Raw genomic sequence first — 22,386 nt, forward strand, 5'->3', positions numbered from 1 at the left:
AACGAAGCCCGGTAGCTCATTTTCATGTCTGCTATGTGCCCCCCCCACCCCCGTCTCCTCCACTCCGCATGACGTCATCCTCCACCACGGCTGTCAGTTCGGCGGAAAATGAGGAGAGGCCGCGCATGCGCACGAAGCCTCCAGTGAGGGGGGAAAAAAGTCATCCCGAGCGTCACGGAGCGGTGCAGCAGCAGCAGCAGAAGCGAGTCCCCATCACGAAGAGAGACAGAGAGAGAGAGAGAGAGAGGGAGAGAGAGAGAGAGAGAGCGGGGCTGAACGGGAAGCAATAACACCGCCTTTTCCACCCAGCATCTTCTCCAACCAACAGCGAAGTCCAGTGGGAACGAACAAGTACACCCAGTTTGTCCTCCGGTGTCCAGAGTCCCCCCCTCTTCTTTCTCGAAATGTCCGTGGGCAGTGACTTTGGGAACCCTTTAAGAAAATTCAAACTGGTCTTTCTGGGGGAGCAGAGCGGTAAGACATGTTTAATTCTCCCGAGAAGTTGCTGTGTGGTGGCTGCACCTGCTGGCCAGTGAGCAACTTCATCTAGCTAGCTGCTCTGGTTCTCAGACGTCTCTCCTTGTAGTTGTGGGGCTTCAACAACAAGGAGATAACAAAATTAGTGTTTTCAGTTTGTGAGAGTAAAGGGAGGAGGGAGGGGGCGTTAATAAAATTAGGAGCCTCAGACAGTAGACTGAAGCGAATGAATTGCATCCTGCGTTGTCTTAAGTTTACCAGTAAAAATTACTGAGCCAAACAACAGCAACGCTAAAATGTTCACCTCGTTAGGCGCTAAGCCGGGTATTAGTTACCCCCACCCCCCCACTAGCTGTTAGGATTTCTACAGCATCAGTGGCGAATGAGTACCGCTCTGCGAACGAGGCTGAATATATCTGCATGTTGGGAGAGTGCGAGCAGCCTCCGGTCTGATGCTGTGGATGATACAAGTTGGGAAATCTTCTTGTGTGTTGAGACACACCCAGGTTGTCAGTGGCGATGAGATAACTTGCGTGGCTGCAGTCTTTGCCCTGGTATTGTTCCAGTCTGCCAGCTGAGGCTGAGCAAGTTTGTGTTTTTTGCATGCTGTTAATAATTGTTTACGTGGGAAACAAACAAAAAAAAAATCTCAGTATTACAGAAAATATCCATCTCTGTGACTTCTTGTGCACACTCATCTGTGATTTATCTGTTTTTATCCCTGCCTCCATCCCAAGCTTCACTCGCCCACACCCTCAGACAGTAAAAGCGTTTCCCTTTCTGATGCTTCAGCGTGGCAACATAATTGTTTTCCACCAGATTTACCCTGAACTGAATGAGACATGATGTGAATCTTGAGCTTTGGGTTCAGTTTTGAGCAAGGCAGATGTTTTTATGGCCTAATTCAGTCTGTGAGCGGCAACATTAATGTTGATCATTATTCATTGTTTCTGTCCTTCAGTAGTTCTTATTGATCATCCGGTGTGATGGGTTCATGCTTTAAATAGTATATTGTTCCATTTAGACCAACGATTCAACAATTGATTTAACTTTTAATGTAAAGTCCCAGTACACACTGAAAAGCCTTCATTGCAGATGCTCTATGTCACCAGACCAAACGAAAAACCAATAACATTATTTTACACTTATCCAGGGCAGAGAACTGCTGTATATAGTCACATGTGGGTGTCTGTTAAGAGCAACCTTCTAGCACATTTGCTTGCAGAATTACCTAAACAATCGATTAAATTAGTTATGCTTCACGTTGTTGCCTGTGAAACTTAACACTTTCTATTCTATTCATTTTTACACTGCTTCATTTTCAAATAAATTGATGTCACTTAAAAGGGCACAGGGCTCTTTGTTGGCTGTACCCTGGGTGGTTTTATGTTATTTGGAGCCAAGGAGCCAAGGGGGACTCCTCAGTGCCAGACCACAAAGCTAGTTGAATGTTTTGAGATCATATATTATGTGAGAGATAAATAAACATCATTACATATTCAGTGAACGTAATGTATTACAAATGATTTAAATCTTTTAGAATAAAGGGTATGAATGAAGTCTTAAGCAGAGAAAAATAAATCGATCTGAGTTTGTACTATTTTTGAGTGGTACGTTATGTAAAGCTTTATTTCAGGCTCTTCTAAACCTCACTGATTCATATTTAAAATACCCACATTGTGATTTATGCTCTTTATTATCATTGAGATAGATGATGTGCAGACCAAGGGAAGCAGACATAGGTCTATGGTGCTTGATGGATTCTTTTTAAGGCCTTCTCCTTCCCTCCTCTCAGTGAAAGTACTTGTTCAGTGGTTTCCTCTGTAGTGTGGTTTGTGCTCTGAGAATCTTGTCAGGACCACAGGAAATCTGTGGACTCTGTGGTCTTCAGTATGTTGAAGATATACAGATGTCTGTCATATATGAACATAAACTGGCAGTAACACAGTAGGCCTGAATTATTAATGAAGAACATTTCTCATCAAAAGCAATGTGGACAACTTAGTAATTAAATCCACAGTAGTGCAACTTCCTGTTATATTTCTTCCCATTTGAACTCAATGCTCATTTACATCTGTTTTTTGTTTATCTTTTCTAAAATTTGAATAACACACACTGGCTGAAATCTTAGATGTATTGTATTGCACACATGCTATGGAGTGATTGAGTGTTGCTCCTATGAAACGTTACACAAGATCACATATTTAGCATTTCCCATAATTACTGCTGAATGGTAATTATGGTAACTGCTATACAACAAGCTGAAGCTGAAGTTTTCTATCTTATAGGAACTGCTAAAATGTTATCAGCAAAATATTTATTTGACTGAATAGAATCCTGGAGGTTTGTGGGGTTCTAGAAAGTGATGCAGTGGTTGTCCTACTTCTGAGTCTTTGGTAAAATGCCCTGTGCTAAACCCTACAGCCACCGAAGACCCTGCAGGTCTTAGGGGTCTCAGCCAGTCTAGAGGAGTAGAGTCTGAACCTGTTGTCAGTGTGACGGGACTTTATTTGTCATCCAGACAGCCCTGCAACAGCCTCATGTTTGATTGGGTCGTCTCCGGTGGTGCTGTGTCTCTCTAACATGTCTGCTATAATTGCAGCCGGTGCCCAGGCAGGCGTGAATCCCGTCAGCTCCGCCTCTATCATTTATTAATGTACATGACTGGACTCAAGTATGTCAGAAACAAGAGGCAGCAGCACAGGCTGCAGTGAAAAGACCACTTGTTCTTTGTGGGTTGATAGTTACCTTGTACAGTAAAGACACATAATGGTTGAAGGGTCTGAAACATGTGTCTGTAAAGGAAAAGATGGCATGATTTTGTGTTTTTCATAAAAGAAGCTTCTAATGTCACAGAGGTGGGGGCTCCAGATTAAGTGGGTGGAAGCAGGCAGAATGTTAAATGAGCTGTCAGGAAGTCTGTCCTCCTGCGTACTTTGGGTGTTTTCTACACTGCCTGTACAAAGGAAGCTGGCTAAAGATTTCCTCGACAAAGCTAAAGGCTTTCAGCAGATGAGTGAGCTCTTTCCAAGCCTGTGTGCCCACGCTCCTGGTGGAAGCAGCCTTTTGCTAGTTCCAGCCTCAAAGCAATCAACCAGGTCGTTGTCAGAACACCTCACATTGCTGCTCTGCATTTATTGGTTCGTTGCCGTTACGCCATAGGCAAGTTTTCAAAGCAACATTACTGCATGGTACTTTGTAAATGCCAATTGTTTGGAGGTAATCCCCTGCTACATGCTTCATTTCACCTAAGACAAACAGATGGGAATACATTTGGTAGATGCATCCGCATGGCTGCTATGAGATTTTGCTCACTGAATAAAAATGACATCTTCTATCTTTCACAGCACAGAGATTGCCATCACACAAACTAGCACTGGCTTCAAAATATTGCTGAATCACCAGACCAGTATTCTTCAAAGTAGGGTTTAGTTGCTTGTCTTACATATCAATCACTTTGTCTCCAGGAAACAAGTTTCTGAGAAAATGAAACTTCAGGGTTTTGGCTTGCCCAAACAGGGAGCAGCTGACACATTTCCTCACTGAATCTCTGAAACCACAAATGCAGAGCCTACACATAGACACAGCAATAACATGCAACAGAAATCATACAGTGTTAAGCAGGGGAAAGTGCAAAATATCTGATGCAAACAAATGCCAAGTCACAATTCAATCACAATCAGTACCTTTAAAGTATAAAAGACTCTATTGTTTTCAGTTTTCATTATACAATATAGTACAAAACTGTGACTCAGCATAGACTATAACCTATCAAGTTGGATTTAAAACTTAGTTTAAACTGCTTTGGATCATGATGTGCACAGACAAATACTCAACAATGATATTGTGGTGGTGTGACTCATGAGGGGGCTGAAAATGGTTAATAACATTTACATTTTACTAACAGTCAGATGTGTGTCGCATGTTACACAATGGGTTTGTGTGTTATCAGGTGTCAGAGGATGAAACTAGAGTAGGAAAACCTTATCAAAACTACTACTAAATGAGATTGCTGACTATTTAGTACTTATTGGGACAGAACAGGCACATACTGTAGGCAGCAAATGTTAATAAATCATTTTGTTCAAACCTCATTTGGCCTAGTTACCAGATAAATATGATGAAAGAAGACAATATCCCACAGTAATTAGTGAGACTCTGGTGGATGGACTCTCCACCATAAGAAAATATTGTACATTTTGAAATTAAATGCATCAATCAGGCACACTTTCAGAGCAAAATTAAGAACCCAGTCATAGAAAGTCTGTGTTTTCTTATAAACAATTTCTCTATTACATTTCTGCATTTATTCATTTTATTTCTACATTTATTTGTACGGGCAAAAAACCTAAACAAAAATAGAACAGCTATTTATCTTGCCTGAATCAATACTAGATTTTTTTTCTGAGCCTATCAAGTGTTTGCACCAAAGATGCTCAGTATAAATGGTAAAGATTTACCATATTAGCAAACTATTTGAAATACATATGTTTTATAAATAACAATCTAGATCAAATTTTGTGAAAAAATGTGTTTGCGCATTAACTTTTACACTCTTTATTTTCCAATAATTGTTTGTTTTAAAATCCTGAAAGTCCTGACTTAAACATGATATGGCAGCTGATATGAGATTAAACACTGTTTGCTTTGGATCTACAAAACCGTCCACCCTAAAGTTTTAGTGGCGTAATGCGTCGGCCTTAGTAAGGATCTTTATTTTTCACACAGCGTCGCCATGCTGACGTTTCTCCACAGACCTGCAGAGAACATGTACACCTGACACCAATGTCAATTTGGCCTGTCAGCGGTTTAGGTCATGCCATCAAATTACTGCATTGGCCACGTTAGATCTGATCTGCTGTTAGACACACACCAGAAACCACAAATATTGACACTGCCTAAAATGAAAAGCTGCTAATGTTAGTTGAACAAGTATTAGAACTCAGATTATTATTGCCCTTTGAAGATATATAAAGTTTGCAAACAGGCTTGGAGCAGATTTCAATGGGCATGCAGGTGAAGGAAACAGAGGTGATGAGAATGTAATGAGCAGATTTGGTCTTCAGGACAGGAACACAGAAGGAAAGATGGTGGTAGACTTTGCAAAGAGGATGGAAATGGCTGTAGTGATCACTTTCTTCCAGAAGAGGCAGGAACATAGGGTGACGTATAAGAGCAGAGGTAGAAGCACTCAGGTGGACGACATCTTGTATGGACGTTGTAATCTGAAAGAGATCAGTGACTGCAAAGTATTGGTAGGGGACATTGTAGCCAGACAACACAGGATGCTGGTGTGTAAAATGACTCTGGTGGTGAGGAAGATGAAGAGGACAAATGCAGAGCAGAGGAAGTTAAAGTGGTGGAAGTTAAAAAAGGAAGAATGCTGTGTAGTTTTCAGGGAGGAGGTGAGACTGGCTCTGGGTGGTTTGGAGGTGCTTCCAGATGACTGGACCACTACAGCTAATGTGATCAGAGAGACAGGTAGTAGGAGACTCGGTTTGTCATCTGGAAAGAGGAAAGTGGACAAGGACACTTGGTGGTGGAACGAGGAACTTCAGGAGTGTACACAGAGAAAGAGGTTAGCTAAGAAGAAGTGGGACACAGAGAGGACTGAAGACAGTAGACAGGAGCAAAGGGAGATGCAGTGTAAGGTGAAGGTAGAGGTGGCAAAGGCCAAACAAAGAGCATATGAGGACTTGTATGCTAAGTTGGACACTAAGGAGGGAGAGGTGGATTTGTACAGGTTGGTGAGACAAAGAGATAGAGATGGGAAGGATGTGCAGCAGGTTAGTGTGATTAAAGATAAGGATGGAAATGTATTGACAGGTGCCAGGAGTGTGATGGGAAGGTGGAAGGAGAACTTTGAAGAGTCGATGAATGAGGAAAATGAAAGGGAACGAAGAGTAGAAGAAGTGAGATTAGTAAGAGTGAAGTGAGGAGGACGTTGAAGAGGATGAAGAGTGGAAAGGCAGTTGGTCCTGATGACATACCTGTGGAGGTATGGAAGTGTCTAGAAGAGGTGGCAGTGGAGTTTCTGACTAGTTTGTTTAACAAGATCTTGGAGAGTAAGAGGATGCTGAGGACTGGAGGAGAAGTGTACTGGTGCCCATTTTTAAGAACAAGGGAGATGTGCAGAGCTGTGGCAACTACAGAGAAAGAAAGCTGACGAGCCAAACAATGAAGTTGTGGGAAAGAGTAGGGAACATTTGTGAGCAGCAATATGGTTTCAGGCCTAGAAAGAGTCGAACAGATGCAGTATTTGCTTTGAGGATACTGATGGAGAAGTACAGAGAAGGTCAGAGGGAGTTGCATTGTGTCTTCGTAGATTTAGAGAAAGCATATGACAGGGTGCCGAGAGAGGAGCTGGGGTATTGTATGAGGATGTCTGGAGCGGCAGAGAAGTATGTTAGAGTGGTGCAGGACATGTATGAGAGCTGTAAGACAGTGGTGAGGTTTGCTGTAGGTGTGACAGAGGAGTTCAAGGTGGAGGTGGGTCTGCATCAAGGATCGGCTCTGAGCCCCTTCTTGTTTGCTCTGGTGATGGACAGACTGACAGATGAGGTTAGACAGGTATCTCCGTCGACTATGATGTTTGTAGATGACATTGTGAGAGCAGGGAGCAGGTGGAGGAAAATCTAAAGAGGTGGAGGTCTGCTCTGGAAAACAGAGGAATGAAGCTTAGTCAATGAGAGGGACACAGGTGGATTGTGATATGGATTACATGATGAAACACCAGTAACTTTGTTAGGCACAAAGAGACGTATGTGTTACAAAATGTCACACCAATATCTCAGCTAGGTTTTGGTAAGGCACTTTCAATTCAGCTTGTTCTATAGTTTGATGTTGTTGAATTAGCCTAATAAATCATAAATCAGCCAAACCAGTATATTAAATAATATTTTCTGACTTCCAGTGTATCGGTATGATGAAAGTTGAGAACTGCCTTTAAAAAAACTTGGTCAGGTTGTCATTGTTTAGTTTGTCCAACAGAGAGTATTAACAAGTTAATTGCCAATTGTGAAATATTCTAACTAATACATTTCTTGTTGCTAATGTAAAAAAAAAATTAAATGAACCTTATTGATACATTTATGCTGCGTGTTGTGTAAAGAAAATGATCAGTCTGGACGTCACCTTTAAGTAGTAGTCTATGTTATACTGGGGCGGCAACCGCCCACGGGATCAATGTTCCCGCTCCCTCCTGGCTACATATTGACATGTCCTTGGGCAAGACACTACACCTTAAGTTGCTCCTGGTGGGTCAGGTGAGCACCTTGCAAGGTGGCCACAGCCATCAGTGTGTCTGTGAATGGGTAAATGAGAAACAGCACTATATAAGCAGACCATTTGAAATTATACTGCAACTAGTACAGCACAGCACAGTTTGTGCTGTTAAGGTCAAGACAAGCAAAGCCATGGACTTGCTGTCAGTCTGTGTTAGGTCATTGGCCAGTGTCTATCTGCCTGGTTTTTGTGAGGTGTCCTGCACTGTCTGCACTATTCAGTCCCCTGTCTGTAGCTTTTCAGCCAATTCAGCATGTCTGTCCCATCGCTGAGAGAGACGTCTCTGATTTGCTAATCTGAACGGCTAATCAGTCCCCTGAAAGAGACTTCAGTATTAACCATGCCAATGACTTATGTAGCTTCCTACCAGACATATTATTGATTAGGTAGTAAACTGTCTGTGGTGAGCGACTGGAATTAAAATGATAAGCTAATGCTGCTTTGTTTAAGGTTTATGTTTCCCCCAGGGGTGAAATAGTTTATGTAAAAAATTCAGCCCGTTTGGTTTGCATGTGTCCACTGCTAGGTCTGTTTGAAATAGGTTGAGGCAGGCATAGAAAAAGTTCTTAAAAGTTATTGTAAGAAAAAAGAAAAATGTAAAAGTGAAAGAGGAATTAAAATAGACATGGATGTCATTTTGAAACTGGCAGGAAGGGAAGATAGTCAGCTGTATGGGAGGAATAGAGATTTCATGTTACCAATTGTAGGAAAGAGCAACTCCTTCCTGCAGCATTTAAATGCCTGTCCATGCAGATTCTGTTGGGACAAAATCCATAACTAAAGTGGGGGTGTTTCTAGCCAATATATAAAACCCCGTGGAGTCATGGTGGATTTCAGCATTTGATTAAAGTGCTTGCTGTATTATCCCATTTTACCAACACGCAAGCAACACTGTTGAAAATAGAATAAACAGGTCAGTGTTGTTTTGAACCACAGTAGACTATGCTTCTGGCTAATGCTGCATTGTATGTTGATAACCCGTCCACAATGTCACCGTAACCATATGATCAAAACAATAGATGTTTGACAGAACTGAAAGGTGCATCGACAAACACACACATTCACCCCAAACAAACACCCCTTCCCTCTGAAAAACCAAACTGCTGTAGCTGAAAGAAGCTGCCTGAACTTTTTTCTTAACTAGGTTTTTTATATTAAACTACCACAAGCAGTACAGCTGTGCTGTGGTTAACATTAATGAGCAGCACACAAGTTTTTCTCACCATCAATAAAACACACTTTACTACATTAAAAGCAATTTAAATACCAACAATACTTAACAACTATATTGAAAAAGATTTACTATTTTGCCTAGATGTGTGAAGAATTGATGACCAAAGCAGCAGGTCTCCTAATTGTGAGTTGTGTCATCTCCACCAAAAGAAAAACTTTACAAACAATATCCATAAAGTCTGGGATAATACAATTTTTATTCGGTGGCTTAAAATCTTAAAAGTTAAAACTTCACTATAAAGGATTTTACTATAACTAACCAATCAAAACACAGTTGCTACCTGCTATTTAATGATATGTGTAACAACAAAAAAAATCAGCAAACAGATCTGCAAATTGTTTTAAGTCAGATGTATTTTCTTTACCAGTAAAAATTGTCTTTTTAAATTTACAATGTTACTGCGTAGGCTTCATTAAATTTAGATGTAATAAAATCGAGGAATAAAATCCCTGTTCTAAAGTAACTCATTATAAATTATTCAAAGGCCCCTTGATCTCACTGATGACATGTCAGTGTTTTAAGCTGCAAAACATAAAAAATAAGGGAATCAGGTTCTTCATAATTGGATCAATGAACTTGTAGTGAACACTGTAGTATTTCTGCCTTGTCATTCAACAAAAATACTGATAAAACATTGAATCCTTTAGTTATTTTTAACTTTTAATACAAAAGCTCACATCTGAAGAGAAAGAGGTAATTGATTCTAAAATAAAATTTCTTAGAAACAAGAATAACACTTCATACTTTGATATCAGTGGCCAACCCTTTCTACCAATATTATTATTATTTTGAGTAAATCATTTAGAAAAGTAAAGATTAGGTGGATCTAGGTGGATGAAATGATGAATTTTTAAGGCGCATACAGAGGTGGGAACTGAAATGCAACAAAGGCCCCTGATGTTGGCGACCACCACCACTTATTGGTTTATAGTATTCAGTATTTTTCCCTAGTTAAATATTTATATCATAGTTTGACTAATCATATAGACAGATACAAAGGGAAATTTATGCAGTATGTGTCAGGCGAAATGCCTGTTTGAAAGATTATGTCCGTGCATGTTTTACCTGCTGCAATACAATGCAAAGTTAGGAAATGATCAACAAATTATCCAGATTACCTTGGTTTGTTACAGTGGGGTAAGTGTTGTGATGCCACACCCAAGCAATACATTTCAACAGCATTGCCACAGGGCTTTGAAAGGTTTATCCTAAAACATGAAAACCATAATGTGGTCAAAGTTAGTCAAAACAAGATGTTTTCCTGTTTTGCAGAGAGCCTCAGGTGTGTGAAGTGTGAGGTTTTGCAGATCAGAGCAGAATTGGGCAGGTCATAGGGCGTGACTGGTTAGCTCAGACGAGTTGTTGGCTATTTGGCTTCAGCTTTTTCTCAAGGTCAGACACCATTAATAAAACATTATAGTTGGAATCTGAAACATTTTGTCGTAATTGGTGCTCACTATAGGAATATGGATACAACAATAGATAATGATCCTGAACTGTGGTTGACAACCTGATGAGCAAATAGTTGCCAGACATTTGGTTTTTAAGATTATCCTTAAATGAGGGATTGAAGATAGTTTAGTCTTTATTGAACTGAAAGAGGCTGGATTGTTCAGCAGAAGGATTGAGGTCTGTGGGAGTCCAGCTTACAATACCTGAGCAGCGGCTCGGTTTGCTCTAACACATGATAATCTAGCTGCACCTAAAGATAACTGGTCTCTTTCATGTTCTATCTCATTGCGCCTTCCGGCAAGTGCTCTTCTCCTCTGATGGATTGGGAGAAACAATTCCCTGGCAGCTTTGATCTGATATTGATTAACTCAGCTGCCCATTAATGGTGGCAATTGATCCAAAGGCATTAATTCCATCAATGTGATAGCCACCTGGTCACTTATTAAACAGAAGAGTCTTCATACCTGCTTTCATCTTCCAACCTGGAATTTTGCCACAAAAAATTGTGGTAATTGATCTGGGAAAAGACCAGAACTTGCAAGTGCATGTTTCCACAGTGACCGTATTACAGCGGATATATTGCACAGTAATGATATTGATGACTAATTCTATTTTTTTTTTTTTTATATATTTTTGGACTCAGGACATGTTTTGAGTTCTGTAGCAGCTGGTCTGCAGCCAGAAAAACCAAGCAAGGCAATGGTAGAGAGTGACGGTAGCTCTATATATATGCTGCACAGCTGAGTGGGTGTGTTCCAAAAGGCCCATGGGAAAGCACAGCCTCACTTATACACCCTGCCCAGAATAAAACACGATTGCAAATGTCTTTGCTGCCCATGCAGTGATGTAGAGACAGCCTGATTCACTTCCTCCCAACAAGTTTGGAAGGATCTGACGGCTCGGTTTTACAGAGAGAAGGAGTAAAGTGCTCTTCTTATTACAAATGTAACTACTTGTGCTATTTAAAAAAAACAAGGAACCTTTAACTTACCTGACATCATTCAACTGGAGAGACTGTTTCCAGGCCATTTTCTGTAAATTGTCTGTTTTAGAAATAGATTGAGGCTCTTGCTTAATGTTTGCTCTTTTGAAGGAGAGAGATGGGGAATCCCATTTAAACCTAATCCCAGTAGCTCAAACAGAACGGCTGTATGAATAAGATCCCTGCTGCAGAGGAGGACTGTCATTTACCCAGCATGGGATGGGACACCTCACTAAGTTCAGCCGGTCTCTGTCAGCGTTTGCCCTTTTTCTCCATCTCCACAGATGAGCTTTCTTCCTGGGGCTACTTAAGCCCTTTACACCTGCATTAAATTGATTGGGTTGACATAAATTTTTTAAAACAAATATTAGTTATAATTTGTAATTAGCACTGGCTAATAGTAGATCTGTAGAGGTTTTTTTGTGCTCATTGTGTCAGCAGCCTTTGACAGGAATGTAACTTCAAGCCATGTTTTTTAGTACATTAGTGGTCTGCCCCAAACCAAAATAATTCTTTAACTCCTGACGAATGCTCAGGGAGAGTTTAGCTTGCAGTCATCAGAAGCCTTGATCCCAGAAACAATGGTAACAATGCCTGTTTTGTTGTGATTGTGAAACAAAGATCTAAAAGGTGCTGTAAATGAGCTACAGGTTTTGAGTATGGGATCAGTCTTAAGTCTTAAGCATTTCTCTATCAGGCCCATCATTACCCCTTGATCTAATGATGTGAGTGAGGCTGTGTGTGGATACAGCATATTGACCTATCCCAAGTTGTTCAGGGAATTTAAAACGAGTGATCAGGCAACTGCCACTCTTATTTATTTTTGAACAGCTTGTATGTGCTATAAACAAAACACACATTTCTGCAGCACACTTCATTTCATGCAGTGCCTCCTGCATGTTCTGTCCAGGCATCACCCCTCACTGAAATTAAGCACGGTTTCTGCCCACGTGAAAAGACTTCTGACTTGGACAATCTCCTGCCGTGATGTGTGAAAAAAAAACTCAGGGCAATATCTGCATCTGATTGTCTGGACATTACTTGGAGTTCATATGGGAAAATAGGTTGCATTGTGTATTTTCACACAAGACATTATTAAAATCATATGCCTGATGCATTTTTAATGCCAATTTAAGAGGGAAGATAGCAGTTGCAGTTCTGTTGTGTCTTTAAAAACATACACAGAAACCAGGGGAGTAGATACTAGGAATCTTATTGGAGAACTGATCATAAACCCAACAAGGATGAGGCAAATAAACCAAAAGAGGGGAAGAGTGCTCTAACAGGAACTAAACCAATGATACCGGGAAATAACAAAACACTGGAAAAGCTAAACATCGATGTAACACATTAAATAAACCAACACAGACACACACTAGAAAACAAATAATACCCCAAGTGAAAAGGCACACACACAGAAGGACTAAGACACAAAATGATAACCACATCAAACCTCAGACCAAGAAACAGAAAACAAGGTCAGCAGTCCAAGAACCGTGAGTCAGGTAAACCAGAAGACACCATGTTTCATGGATAACAGAGGCACACAAAGACAACAATCTGATGGGGAACAGAGGGGGGACCTGGGTTTAAAAAGGCAGGGGAACAGGTGAAAACAATTGTGAACGGTGATGAGTGATAAAGCTGGAGAAGTGAACTGGGGACAGGAAGTGGAGGAAAGGGGTACAAAATAAAAGTCCAAGACAAGAAGTGAATGACAGGACCAGATAATGACAAAGTCAGTCTGATTTGCAACATTCTCAATGAACTCCAAGCATATTATTTACAAGATCGGGCTGTTTGCCAGGTTAAAGAAAAAGGCCTTGGGGATAGCGATGTTGCCCATGACAACTTGAAATCCTAGAGTCTTTTGCTGAGTTTTTCTTTCTGCTTTGTAATTTTAGAAACATATCTTAATTCAATTTACCATCAGACAGTCAGAGATTCAGTGAATAAATACATTTACTCCTATTATCTACAGAATGGAAAGTGTGCTGCGAAAGCACAAAATTAATTCCTACTACACCCTTAACTTGCACGTACTATTTAGGATGCACCTTGATGCACAAAAAAATGTTTGTTACCAAACTGATAATATCGCTCATCGTTGCACTGTAGCTGTAGTTCAGTTGTAGCTGGTAAGGCAGTCATCCACAGACCACAGGGTTGCTCCAGATGGGTCAGGTTAGCCCCTTGCAAGGCAGCCACTGCCATCGATGTGTGAATGTGTGTTTGTGTGTGTGTGAATGGGTGAATGAGAGGCAACATTGTAAAGTGGTTTGGATAATAGCGCTATATAGGTGGTCATTTACCACTGTTTCACCATGGTCAGTATTCGTCTAATGTGCTGTCCCATTTTTTTCTATAACAGTGAATGAAATCGCACCATATGGACACCAGGATAATTAAAGTCAGATAATTAACACTTGTCATAAAGTAGAAATCTTGGTTTTTGTTGTATTCAAGACAGTGTTGTCTAGTGGGTTTGCCCAGAAACCTTTGTAGTGAGATGAGAGTGTTTATGTGTGCTGAAAACTAACCAAACTACACAAGTCTCTCAAGACATTCAGTTTTCAGTCTGCAGACAATTTCCTCCCACAGAGTTACAAGGTTCTTTTGTTTTAAATCCATGTCTTTCCATGAGTCATTCTACTCTTGTTTAACATGTGCTTGCTGCCAAAATTATTACATAAAGGCTGTTCAGTAGCATTTAATTAACAGAATGGCAAGAATAGAGTTTATACATTTTTTTGGTTTGCTTGCGAATGGCAATGTCACTCCTGCAGGGAAGAAGGAAAGAGCCCAGTGAAATAATACCTGGTCCATGACGAATTCTACAACTCCTCATTAAAATGAACAAGATCAAGTGTTTGTGTTTATTGCAGCCATAGTGGATTAAACATTGGTCTCTGTTAATGTAGGATGACAAGTTAGCTTGCTTTGTATGGCGTAAGCTTAGGGTGCAAATGTACGTTAATGATTTTCAACTTCCCTCTGACTTCTTTATATTAAAATATTTCTATTTTAATATTTAAAAAAAACTCCTAAAAAACTCCTCCAGGTGACATCCCCCGGAGGAGTTTTTCATCATTAGGAGTTTCACTGATGTCCTCTGGAGGAGCTCTTGAAAAGCAGGTTTACCTTGATTACAAACTTCATAGTAAGAGCTAAAGGATAACATAATCTGAACTGAAGGTTCCTCCAAGTGATGTCATCTGGAGACATTTTTCAGCTAGACGCAGATAGATATTTTAATGTAGGGAAATCATCTGGAAGTTTAATGGCATTTATTTACATGTACTACCCAAACTAGAACCAAAAGAAGCAAATTCAAAATCAGTGAAGGTGTCCTTTAACAACAGGTAATATGAATAGAGCCATGCACAGAGCCCTAAAGTAAACTAGGGCTGCGATATATGGTAACAGGTGATGCTTATTGATGGCACAAACATTGACTTAATAAGTAAGATTTAATATAATACTTTTATGTAAATTGTTACTTTGAACACAGCATTTTGGATCGTTGGCCTTGTTTGTACAGACATTGTGTAGCTGTAAACACTGAATTATTTCAGATGAATGTGTAAACAATTTGTTCAGTTACTGGAGCAATAAGGTGAAAGTTTCGGTCAAAAGGTTTTCCCCAGGAAATACTTTAGCAGAGATGGTACGCCACACTCTGACCAATTCTGTCTCATTAACCAGTTTAATTACAGGATGGTGGTGTTGGCTAAGCCAAAACAATAAGCAGTTCTATTTTGCATCATGGTGCAGGTTGGTAAAATTCACAGATTTGGTTCCCAAGATCCGCATAGCAAACAGATTCCTAAGTTAATCTTTCATATTTTCTATTCAATTTGGTTATGGTGTTCAATTTAGTTGATTTTCTATTATTTTTATTTTTAAAAAAGACAAGTGCTCGATCTAAGTCTTGCAAGTGTCACAACATTTCTAACCCATCAGATTATTTAACCTGTAGCAGAGCAACAGGCACTTTGTGGGTTTTTATCGGGTGCTCTAATTATCTCCCACGATCCAAAGACTTGCTGTTCGGTTAGTGCCTACTAAGCAAAATTGACACATAGTTTACCCCACAGCTGCTAATTTGTGCTAAGCATATAATGGAACTATGATTTTATCTGCTGTATTTAATACTTAGAACACGAGTACAACTGATTATATTAGAAGTCGTGCACCATACTATATATTGGGTAGACTGTAAATTATAGCGTTGCCATGTTTTTCTGAGAGGGTGCTGTTTTTATTTCTCTAGCCTCCAGCTACCCTCAGCCTTGTGAGAATGGAATCTAATTTAAACATTAAAACACCACGTTGGTCTCTCTCAAGACCTCTGCCCTCAAACAGCAGACTTAAGACTTCTGTCTCTTTTCCCTTGGCAATGTTAAGCACCACAAGGATCATACATTTCAGGACTGGTGTTGATTGGTAGATATGGTAGATATGCCATTACTCTGTGTGTGTGTGTGTGTGTGTGTGTGTGTGTGTGTGTGTGTGTGTGTGTGTGTGTGTGTGTGTGTGTGTGTGTGTGTGTGTGTGTGTGTGTCTTAAATAGAAAACATAAAATGCTTCATTTGACTGTTCACTGAAAGAAATTGTCTAATCAATGAACGGCGCTCTTTTAGTAAGTTGATACACTGACTATGCAGTTGGTTCCATTGCATTAACATGTAAAAGGTGAGCGGGAAATTTAAATACTAGTTTACTCGCAATCAATGCACTGTTGACACATTGTTTTGGTCAGTGTCAAACTTTCCGTAACCAAAATAAGTTTATACAGCTGACATCTGATAAACTTGGTCAAAAAGGCTTGTGAGGGGTGGTTTGCTCTGCATGTATAGTCTTTGCAGGTCACTTACTAGCAGAACAGCTTCTCTTGTAGATTATTCATGAAAAATAAGATCTGTGTGTTTTGTTTTTCTTTGGAAATGATATACATATTGTACAGCTTTTATTCACAGGTATTACTAAATAGATGTCTCCTGGCAAGAGTTCTTATTGCAGTCTCTATATGTGACACAAAAACAGTCATTACTGCACAGATTTCGAGACCTTTAAATCTAATGCAAATCAGATTAATTTTGTTAGATCAATGTTATAATTTTTTTGTCACTCTTTATAGTCAGGCTTAATGTAAAAGGTTACATAAAAGTTAGCTATATCTGTTTTCATGCTTAAGATGACATAGGGTGCCTAGCACATTCACATAGGTGTGTTCAGTTGTGCTCTAATTAGACCTTTGCTGGAGGGCAGGCGTAGTTACGCTGGTAAAATATTATGGACAGTCATTTCTGTTCTAACAGGTGCAGGGAGATGTCAGTGAAATGAAATCTGTATATTCCCAGACATAATCAGGTAAATTAAGTGAAAACAGATGTGTGGGTGGACCAGGGTTTGATCATTTATATTATAAGTTATAGTATTTCACCTTTATTGAACTTGAACATTAATATATGCAGAAACAATAGTTATTAGGGACCATCTGTCTTACTAACCCTTTCATCAAGTGTATGATATAGTAGTCTAAAATAATCAAGCCTTTTTTCCATAATCATGCCATTTGATTTATATCAAAATTATGTTTATTTAGAATTTTTTTTTCTCAACCCACTATTTCAAGAATTGATGAAACTCAAACTGCAGCTAATCATGAGCAAGATGGCCCTAAAATTCTGATAAATTTATTTCAAAAAACATGTCTGTACTCTTGCGTCCTCTTCCTTCGGATTTGTATAATTTGTCAATTTAGACTAACTTAAGATAATTTGTGTGGAGAACTGATGTTCATCTTTTGCAGAATTCTGTGCTTTCATTCCTCTGCATGTACTATCATAAATAACCCTTTGCTTTTCCCTGTTCTTTCATTCATTGATAAATATTAGATACCTGCCTCTCCAGTGTGTTGAGCTCCCATCTCGTTGTCGTGCAAAGGCAAGGCGTGACACCCACATTTTATTTTTATCCATCTCCTTAAGAGTGGAAGCCAGACCCATGCAGAAAGCTCTGCTATGCTCTGATTGGCTGCCAAGTTCTCAAGGGTGTTTCATGATGTCTGCCGCCAAGTGACCAGCAGTGGGTTTACCTGACTGCTGACACAACTTCAGGGCTACATACACAACTTTGTTTCTTTTTTTCTTCTGCTTTGTAAAGCTCAACAAAAAGTATTAGTTTGAGTAGTTTATTATTGAATATGTGTGCTTTGTTTTATCCCAAGGTAGAAGAGCGTCCAAAATTTGCACATCACAATTTACCTTGAAATTAAAAGGCACAGTGCATTGGCATTTGCAGAAAGGATTTTTTTTTGCCTGTTGACAGCTTCATTGACCTTGTTACACTTCAGAAATCAACAAATATTGTGAGTTTTACACCCTTATGGCAGGTCCTTAAGAATTGCCAGCTAAAGATATTTTTGAAATTAATTAATTCCGTGACTTGTGGTTGAATGCAGAAACTCTGACTCCACTACGCAGCTGATTGAGGATTTGAAATAAAGCTAAAACGAATCCACTGAATTGATGCTTCCGGCATTACATTTCAACTGAGTGAAATGTCATTAAAAATGTCATTTAAGGCAGCTGTGGAAGTCAAGACATAGATAAAGATAAAGTTTAATGTAAACGTTTAGTAAACTAACTGTTAAACTTTATATTAAATCAGCTGGACAGAAGGACAGAAAGACGGATGGGGTGGTGCATTGGCATGCAAAACAAAAGTCTACAGAAATATTTAATTGGAAATACATTTTTTAACATTCTTTCGAAAAAGTAATTCTAATTTAAAGAGTTTATTCAATGTTTACTTAGAAATATTTGCACACATGCACATAATAAAAATGTTTTGTCTTAACTGAAAAAGACCATTGCCATTGTGTCCTTTTTTAAAGGGACATCCAAAGGTCACATCAATTATTTACACTTCTTATTATATCCTGTAGGGTTTTATTGATTTCATTCTGGCATATTTGTCACACATTTGTTTTTCCATCACTGATTGTTTGTGTAGAGATGAGAGAATCCCTAACTAACTAATTTTATGGTCGCATAGTTCACAAATTGCCGGAGTAGGCAGAACCTAATGTTAGCCCAACTGTGTTAGGCCTTTAACGTGCCATAAAATTGTCTTTTGAGCTCTTAAGAGATGCCTTGATGAGGTGTCTGCTGACAGTGCTCACTGGAGTCCTGGTGGTGAAAGAGCAGGTTTTGCAGCAGCAGGTGCTCGGTTCTCTCCATTAATTGGCTCTCGTGCTGCTAGCTCACTCCACAAAGTCTTTGAAGCATCACACGGAGTAGAGACTTCATTAAAACCAAGGCTGTAATTGGAAACCCACTAGGCAGGACTCTCTTATCTGTGTTACTATGTATTAACCTGTCTATAATGTAGGTATATCATTTGTAGTTTATTCAATGTAGTTGTATATCAACAGCATGTAAATGATCAGATTTAGTTGGTTTAGTTTTCATATCAGTGCAAATTTTTCACTCTGACAAGACAAGCTGGTCATATCTCGTCTTAATTACTGCAATGCCCTGTTAATGGGGTTACCAGTATCCAAAATGTGGCAGAACGCCTCATTTTTAATCAGCCAAAAAGAAAACACACAGCACCACTCTTCAGATTTCTACTCGGCTTCCTGTAGCTTCCTGCATCAGGTTCAAAGCTCTGTCTCTTGCCTACAGGATGATCAACTTAACAGCTCCTGCTTACCTCAACTCCCTCATTCAGGTCTACAATCCCTCCCGTCCGCTGCGCTCTGCCAGTGAACAACGTCTAGTGGTGCCAGCACCGCACTGATGACATCAAGCAAAACTCTTCAGCTCAGTGATCCCACGACGGTGGAATGAGCTACCAAACTCTGCACACTCAGCTAACTTACTCCCAGAATTCAAAAACTGCCGAAAACAGAACACTTTTGTACCTTCCTATGCACTTAAATCTGTTAAAAATAGGACTTTTCTTTGATGTCTTCTCCTTGACTTAGATTTCTGCTTACCGTGTATCTGACTCGCTTTAGATAAAAGCACCTGCTAAATGTAAATGTAAAAATTTTGAACTGTTTTAGTAGTTTATTTAAGACAAATCCTAAGCAAGTATGTACATTTATTTTCTAGCCTGGGATGTATTTTAAGGATTCAGTTGATTTTACACATAAAGACCAATTGAATCGATATAGTTATTAGCCTGTAAACAGTATATTGTTCTCTAGTTCTGAAGTAAGCTGTGAAATTCTCTGGACCTGTTGAAATAAGTGGGGCTGAACCATTTAGTGATGCAGCTGGTGAGCTAACTTCTAACATGCCTACTCAGACAGGCTAGCACTGGTGAGTCACAATAGCTCTTGGAGCTCACAATTCTTTCCTCTTTTGTTTACTTTTCCATTGAAATCAATTTTGTAGTTGCACTAAATTCTTGACAGTGGAAGTCAAAATAAATCTCTGACCTAACGAGCCTGCTAAAGCATAGTGTATCTTGATTCACTTCGGTAAAATATATCTAGTGCCTTTCTTGTTAGCAGGTCTTCCACTCATAGAAATTAGTTGGAATCATTGATTTTTGCGGCAAAATTGTGTACCCAGCATTTTTCCCCATGACAACTGGTATCAGCTTCAGCACCCCGGTAAACTTTAAAAGTCTCTGTATCGTTAATATTCCCCAGCTTAATGAAAATACAATGCTAAATCCCTGGAGTAACCTCTTAAATGTGTTCAAGATGTTCTATGATGGGGCAATTAACATAATAAAGGGACTTTGGTGTAGTAATAACTGGTTCCAGAACCATTATAAAACAGGGTCATTCATGCACCTCTTAAACAGGGTCTACTCACATTAGAGAGCCCCATCAAATTGCACGGCACAAATGTCTATTTCTATGCCAGCATATGGACTTCATCTCACTGCAGGTCTAAATGGAAGATGATGTCATCAAGTTCATACAGTGCTGCACAACGATATTAAAGATTAAAATACCTTATATAACCTCACAAATTCATCATCTCTAACCCTACTGCAGCTAGGTAACAGAGAACAAGTACTATAAATATGCCACAGTTATTTCAGTAAAGTAATCTGTCATCACGAATGTGCCGCTAACCAAAAATTAAAAAGGTTCAGCTATTCCACAACAATAAAATGTAGGCTTGTAGCAAAGGCAAACTTTAATCCAATTTTCAATGTGTTGTTCTTAATTGTGACATTATCTAGAAGCACAAGAGGAGCAGATCAGTATATTAATCTCGAGATCTCCCTTTGAGTTCAGTTGCAGATTGGGGTTGTGAATGAGATTTTTGTGAAAGAAGCCCTCTGGGTATTTATTACCAGGTGCAGATGAGCTTGTTCTGTTAGAGCTACTTGAAGGCAGTTTAGGTAAATGAGGCTTGTTGTATTGTGAATGCAATTTAACAAGCCTGTTATTAAGGTGGCCATTTGTACAAAGAGAACTTTCCACTCTATCCAATTTAGTTCATGTGATTGTAATCAATAGGTGGCAGATACTGAAGAAAAAGCTACATTGAATAGACTAAATGCCAATAAGAGGCATTTGCACAGAAGGTCTAGAATCAGCGGGAGAACTCATCAACAATACATGTTGCATCTTTGCTTTCACTGTAAAGTGAATTCAAAATGTCCATCTTGTATGTTATGTAATGATTCGACCTTCTCTACCTACTGTTTCAGACTATTATAAGTACCCACTGAACCTCCTCATGTGAATTATAGGACATGTTTTTCTGTCAAAACAACCTCATTAAAGATGGCAGTCTGCTGTAACACTTGTTTCTCATTACATGATTAGTTTGCTTAGGTTTTGTTATTGGCATGGAGGCAGGCAGTTTAAATTATAGCTGTACTTCTTGCAGCTCTGTTTTATCCTTTCTTTTGAAATTAATAAGCTGCAGTTTCCTCTGTAAACCCACAGCCCTGCGAGAACACACCTCTATTACGAGCTGAATGGAAAGAGGTTATAGCTGTTTTATCTCTACTGCTGATTTGGATTTTACTTTTAAGTCTGGCTAAGGCTTATGATTTGAATCCCATCATAATCTCTAAATAGCATTCGGTGTTAATGGCAAAATGGATGAAGAGCTTATGGGGGGAAATGTTCAGAAATGCAGAGCTAATTCTGAAATGTAATCAGAAATCTGCCTTGTTAATCATTTCTTTTTAGCCTAACAGAAAATTCATGAAATTATTGCAGTCATGAGCTTCACTCTGCTTTCTGCTTCCACCCCAATAATTAAATTCACTCAAACAGACCTTGAGTTTTATCTGAAGATACTGGCAAAAATTAAATACTCAGTTCACATTCAGAACAGCCATTTCAGATTAGGAATCTTCTGTAAATTAGATATGGTAAAATGTTTTTTCTTGTCTGTATTGTTTAGTTTGATATCTTGGTTATGTAATTTGTCAGCCATTGTGCTTTTTTGTACAAAGTCAGTTTGCTGTGATACACCTTTTCCCTTCAGGGAAGAAATTCTCATGTCTCTTCAGATTTTGTTCATATCGTACTCCCTGATACTGCTTTAGTTATAGGGAGAAATAAGAATGTGCTGTCTGCCTCTGAGTTTGAAGCTTTCAGCAGTGACTGAGAAGCACAGAGAGCACTGTCTCATGTTGCTGAGTGGTCGAGGAGGATGAGTCAGCATCAGGGATGTTGGATCAGACTCTCAATTCTCCATATTCTGCTCTGTCATAACCACAGATGTAAAGGCGTTCTATGCCTAACACATATTCAAAGTGGAAAAAAAAAATAGTATGTGACCCAGTTATTGAATGTAGTATTTTGTTGAATTTCTTCAGTATGCAGCGATTGATGATTTTCTTTATTGACTTATCTATGTGATAAAAAAGTAATGGAATTCCCCACAGAGGCAAACAATATCTAATGCATTCTTCACATGTTGTGTTTGACCAGCAAATCTCACAAAGATATGTAATTTAC

The 22,386-nt window shown here is 39.3% G+C and overlaps 1 protein-coding gene across 2 annotated transcripts in view; it reads left to right on the forward strand.

Moving 5' to 3' along the window:
* Positions 1–150: 150 nt before the first annotated feature.
* rab6ba (RAB6B, member RAS oncogene family a) overlaps positions 151–22,386 on the forward strand; it is a 50,193-nt gene continuing 27,957 nt past the window's right edge. The window contains exon 1 of one of the 2 annotated variants that reach the window (XM_067513218.1): positions 151–474. In XM_067513218.1, coding sequence (XP_067369319.1) covers positions 405–474 — 70 coding nt within the window. In that variant the 5' untranslated portion in view covers positions 151–404. The remainder of the gene's footprint in view (positions 475–22,386) is intronic. The other variant, XM_067513219.1, reaches the window with a different exon arrangement.

Source organism: Channa argus, chromosome 8, assembly GCF_033026475.1.
Source record: "Channa argus isolate prfri chromosome 8, Channa argus male v1.0, whole genome shotgun sequence".
NCBI classification, from domain to species: domain Eukaryota; kingdom Metazoa; phylum Chordata; class Actinopteri; order Anabantiformes; family Channidae; genus Channa; species Channa argus.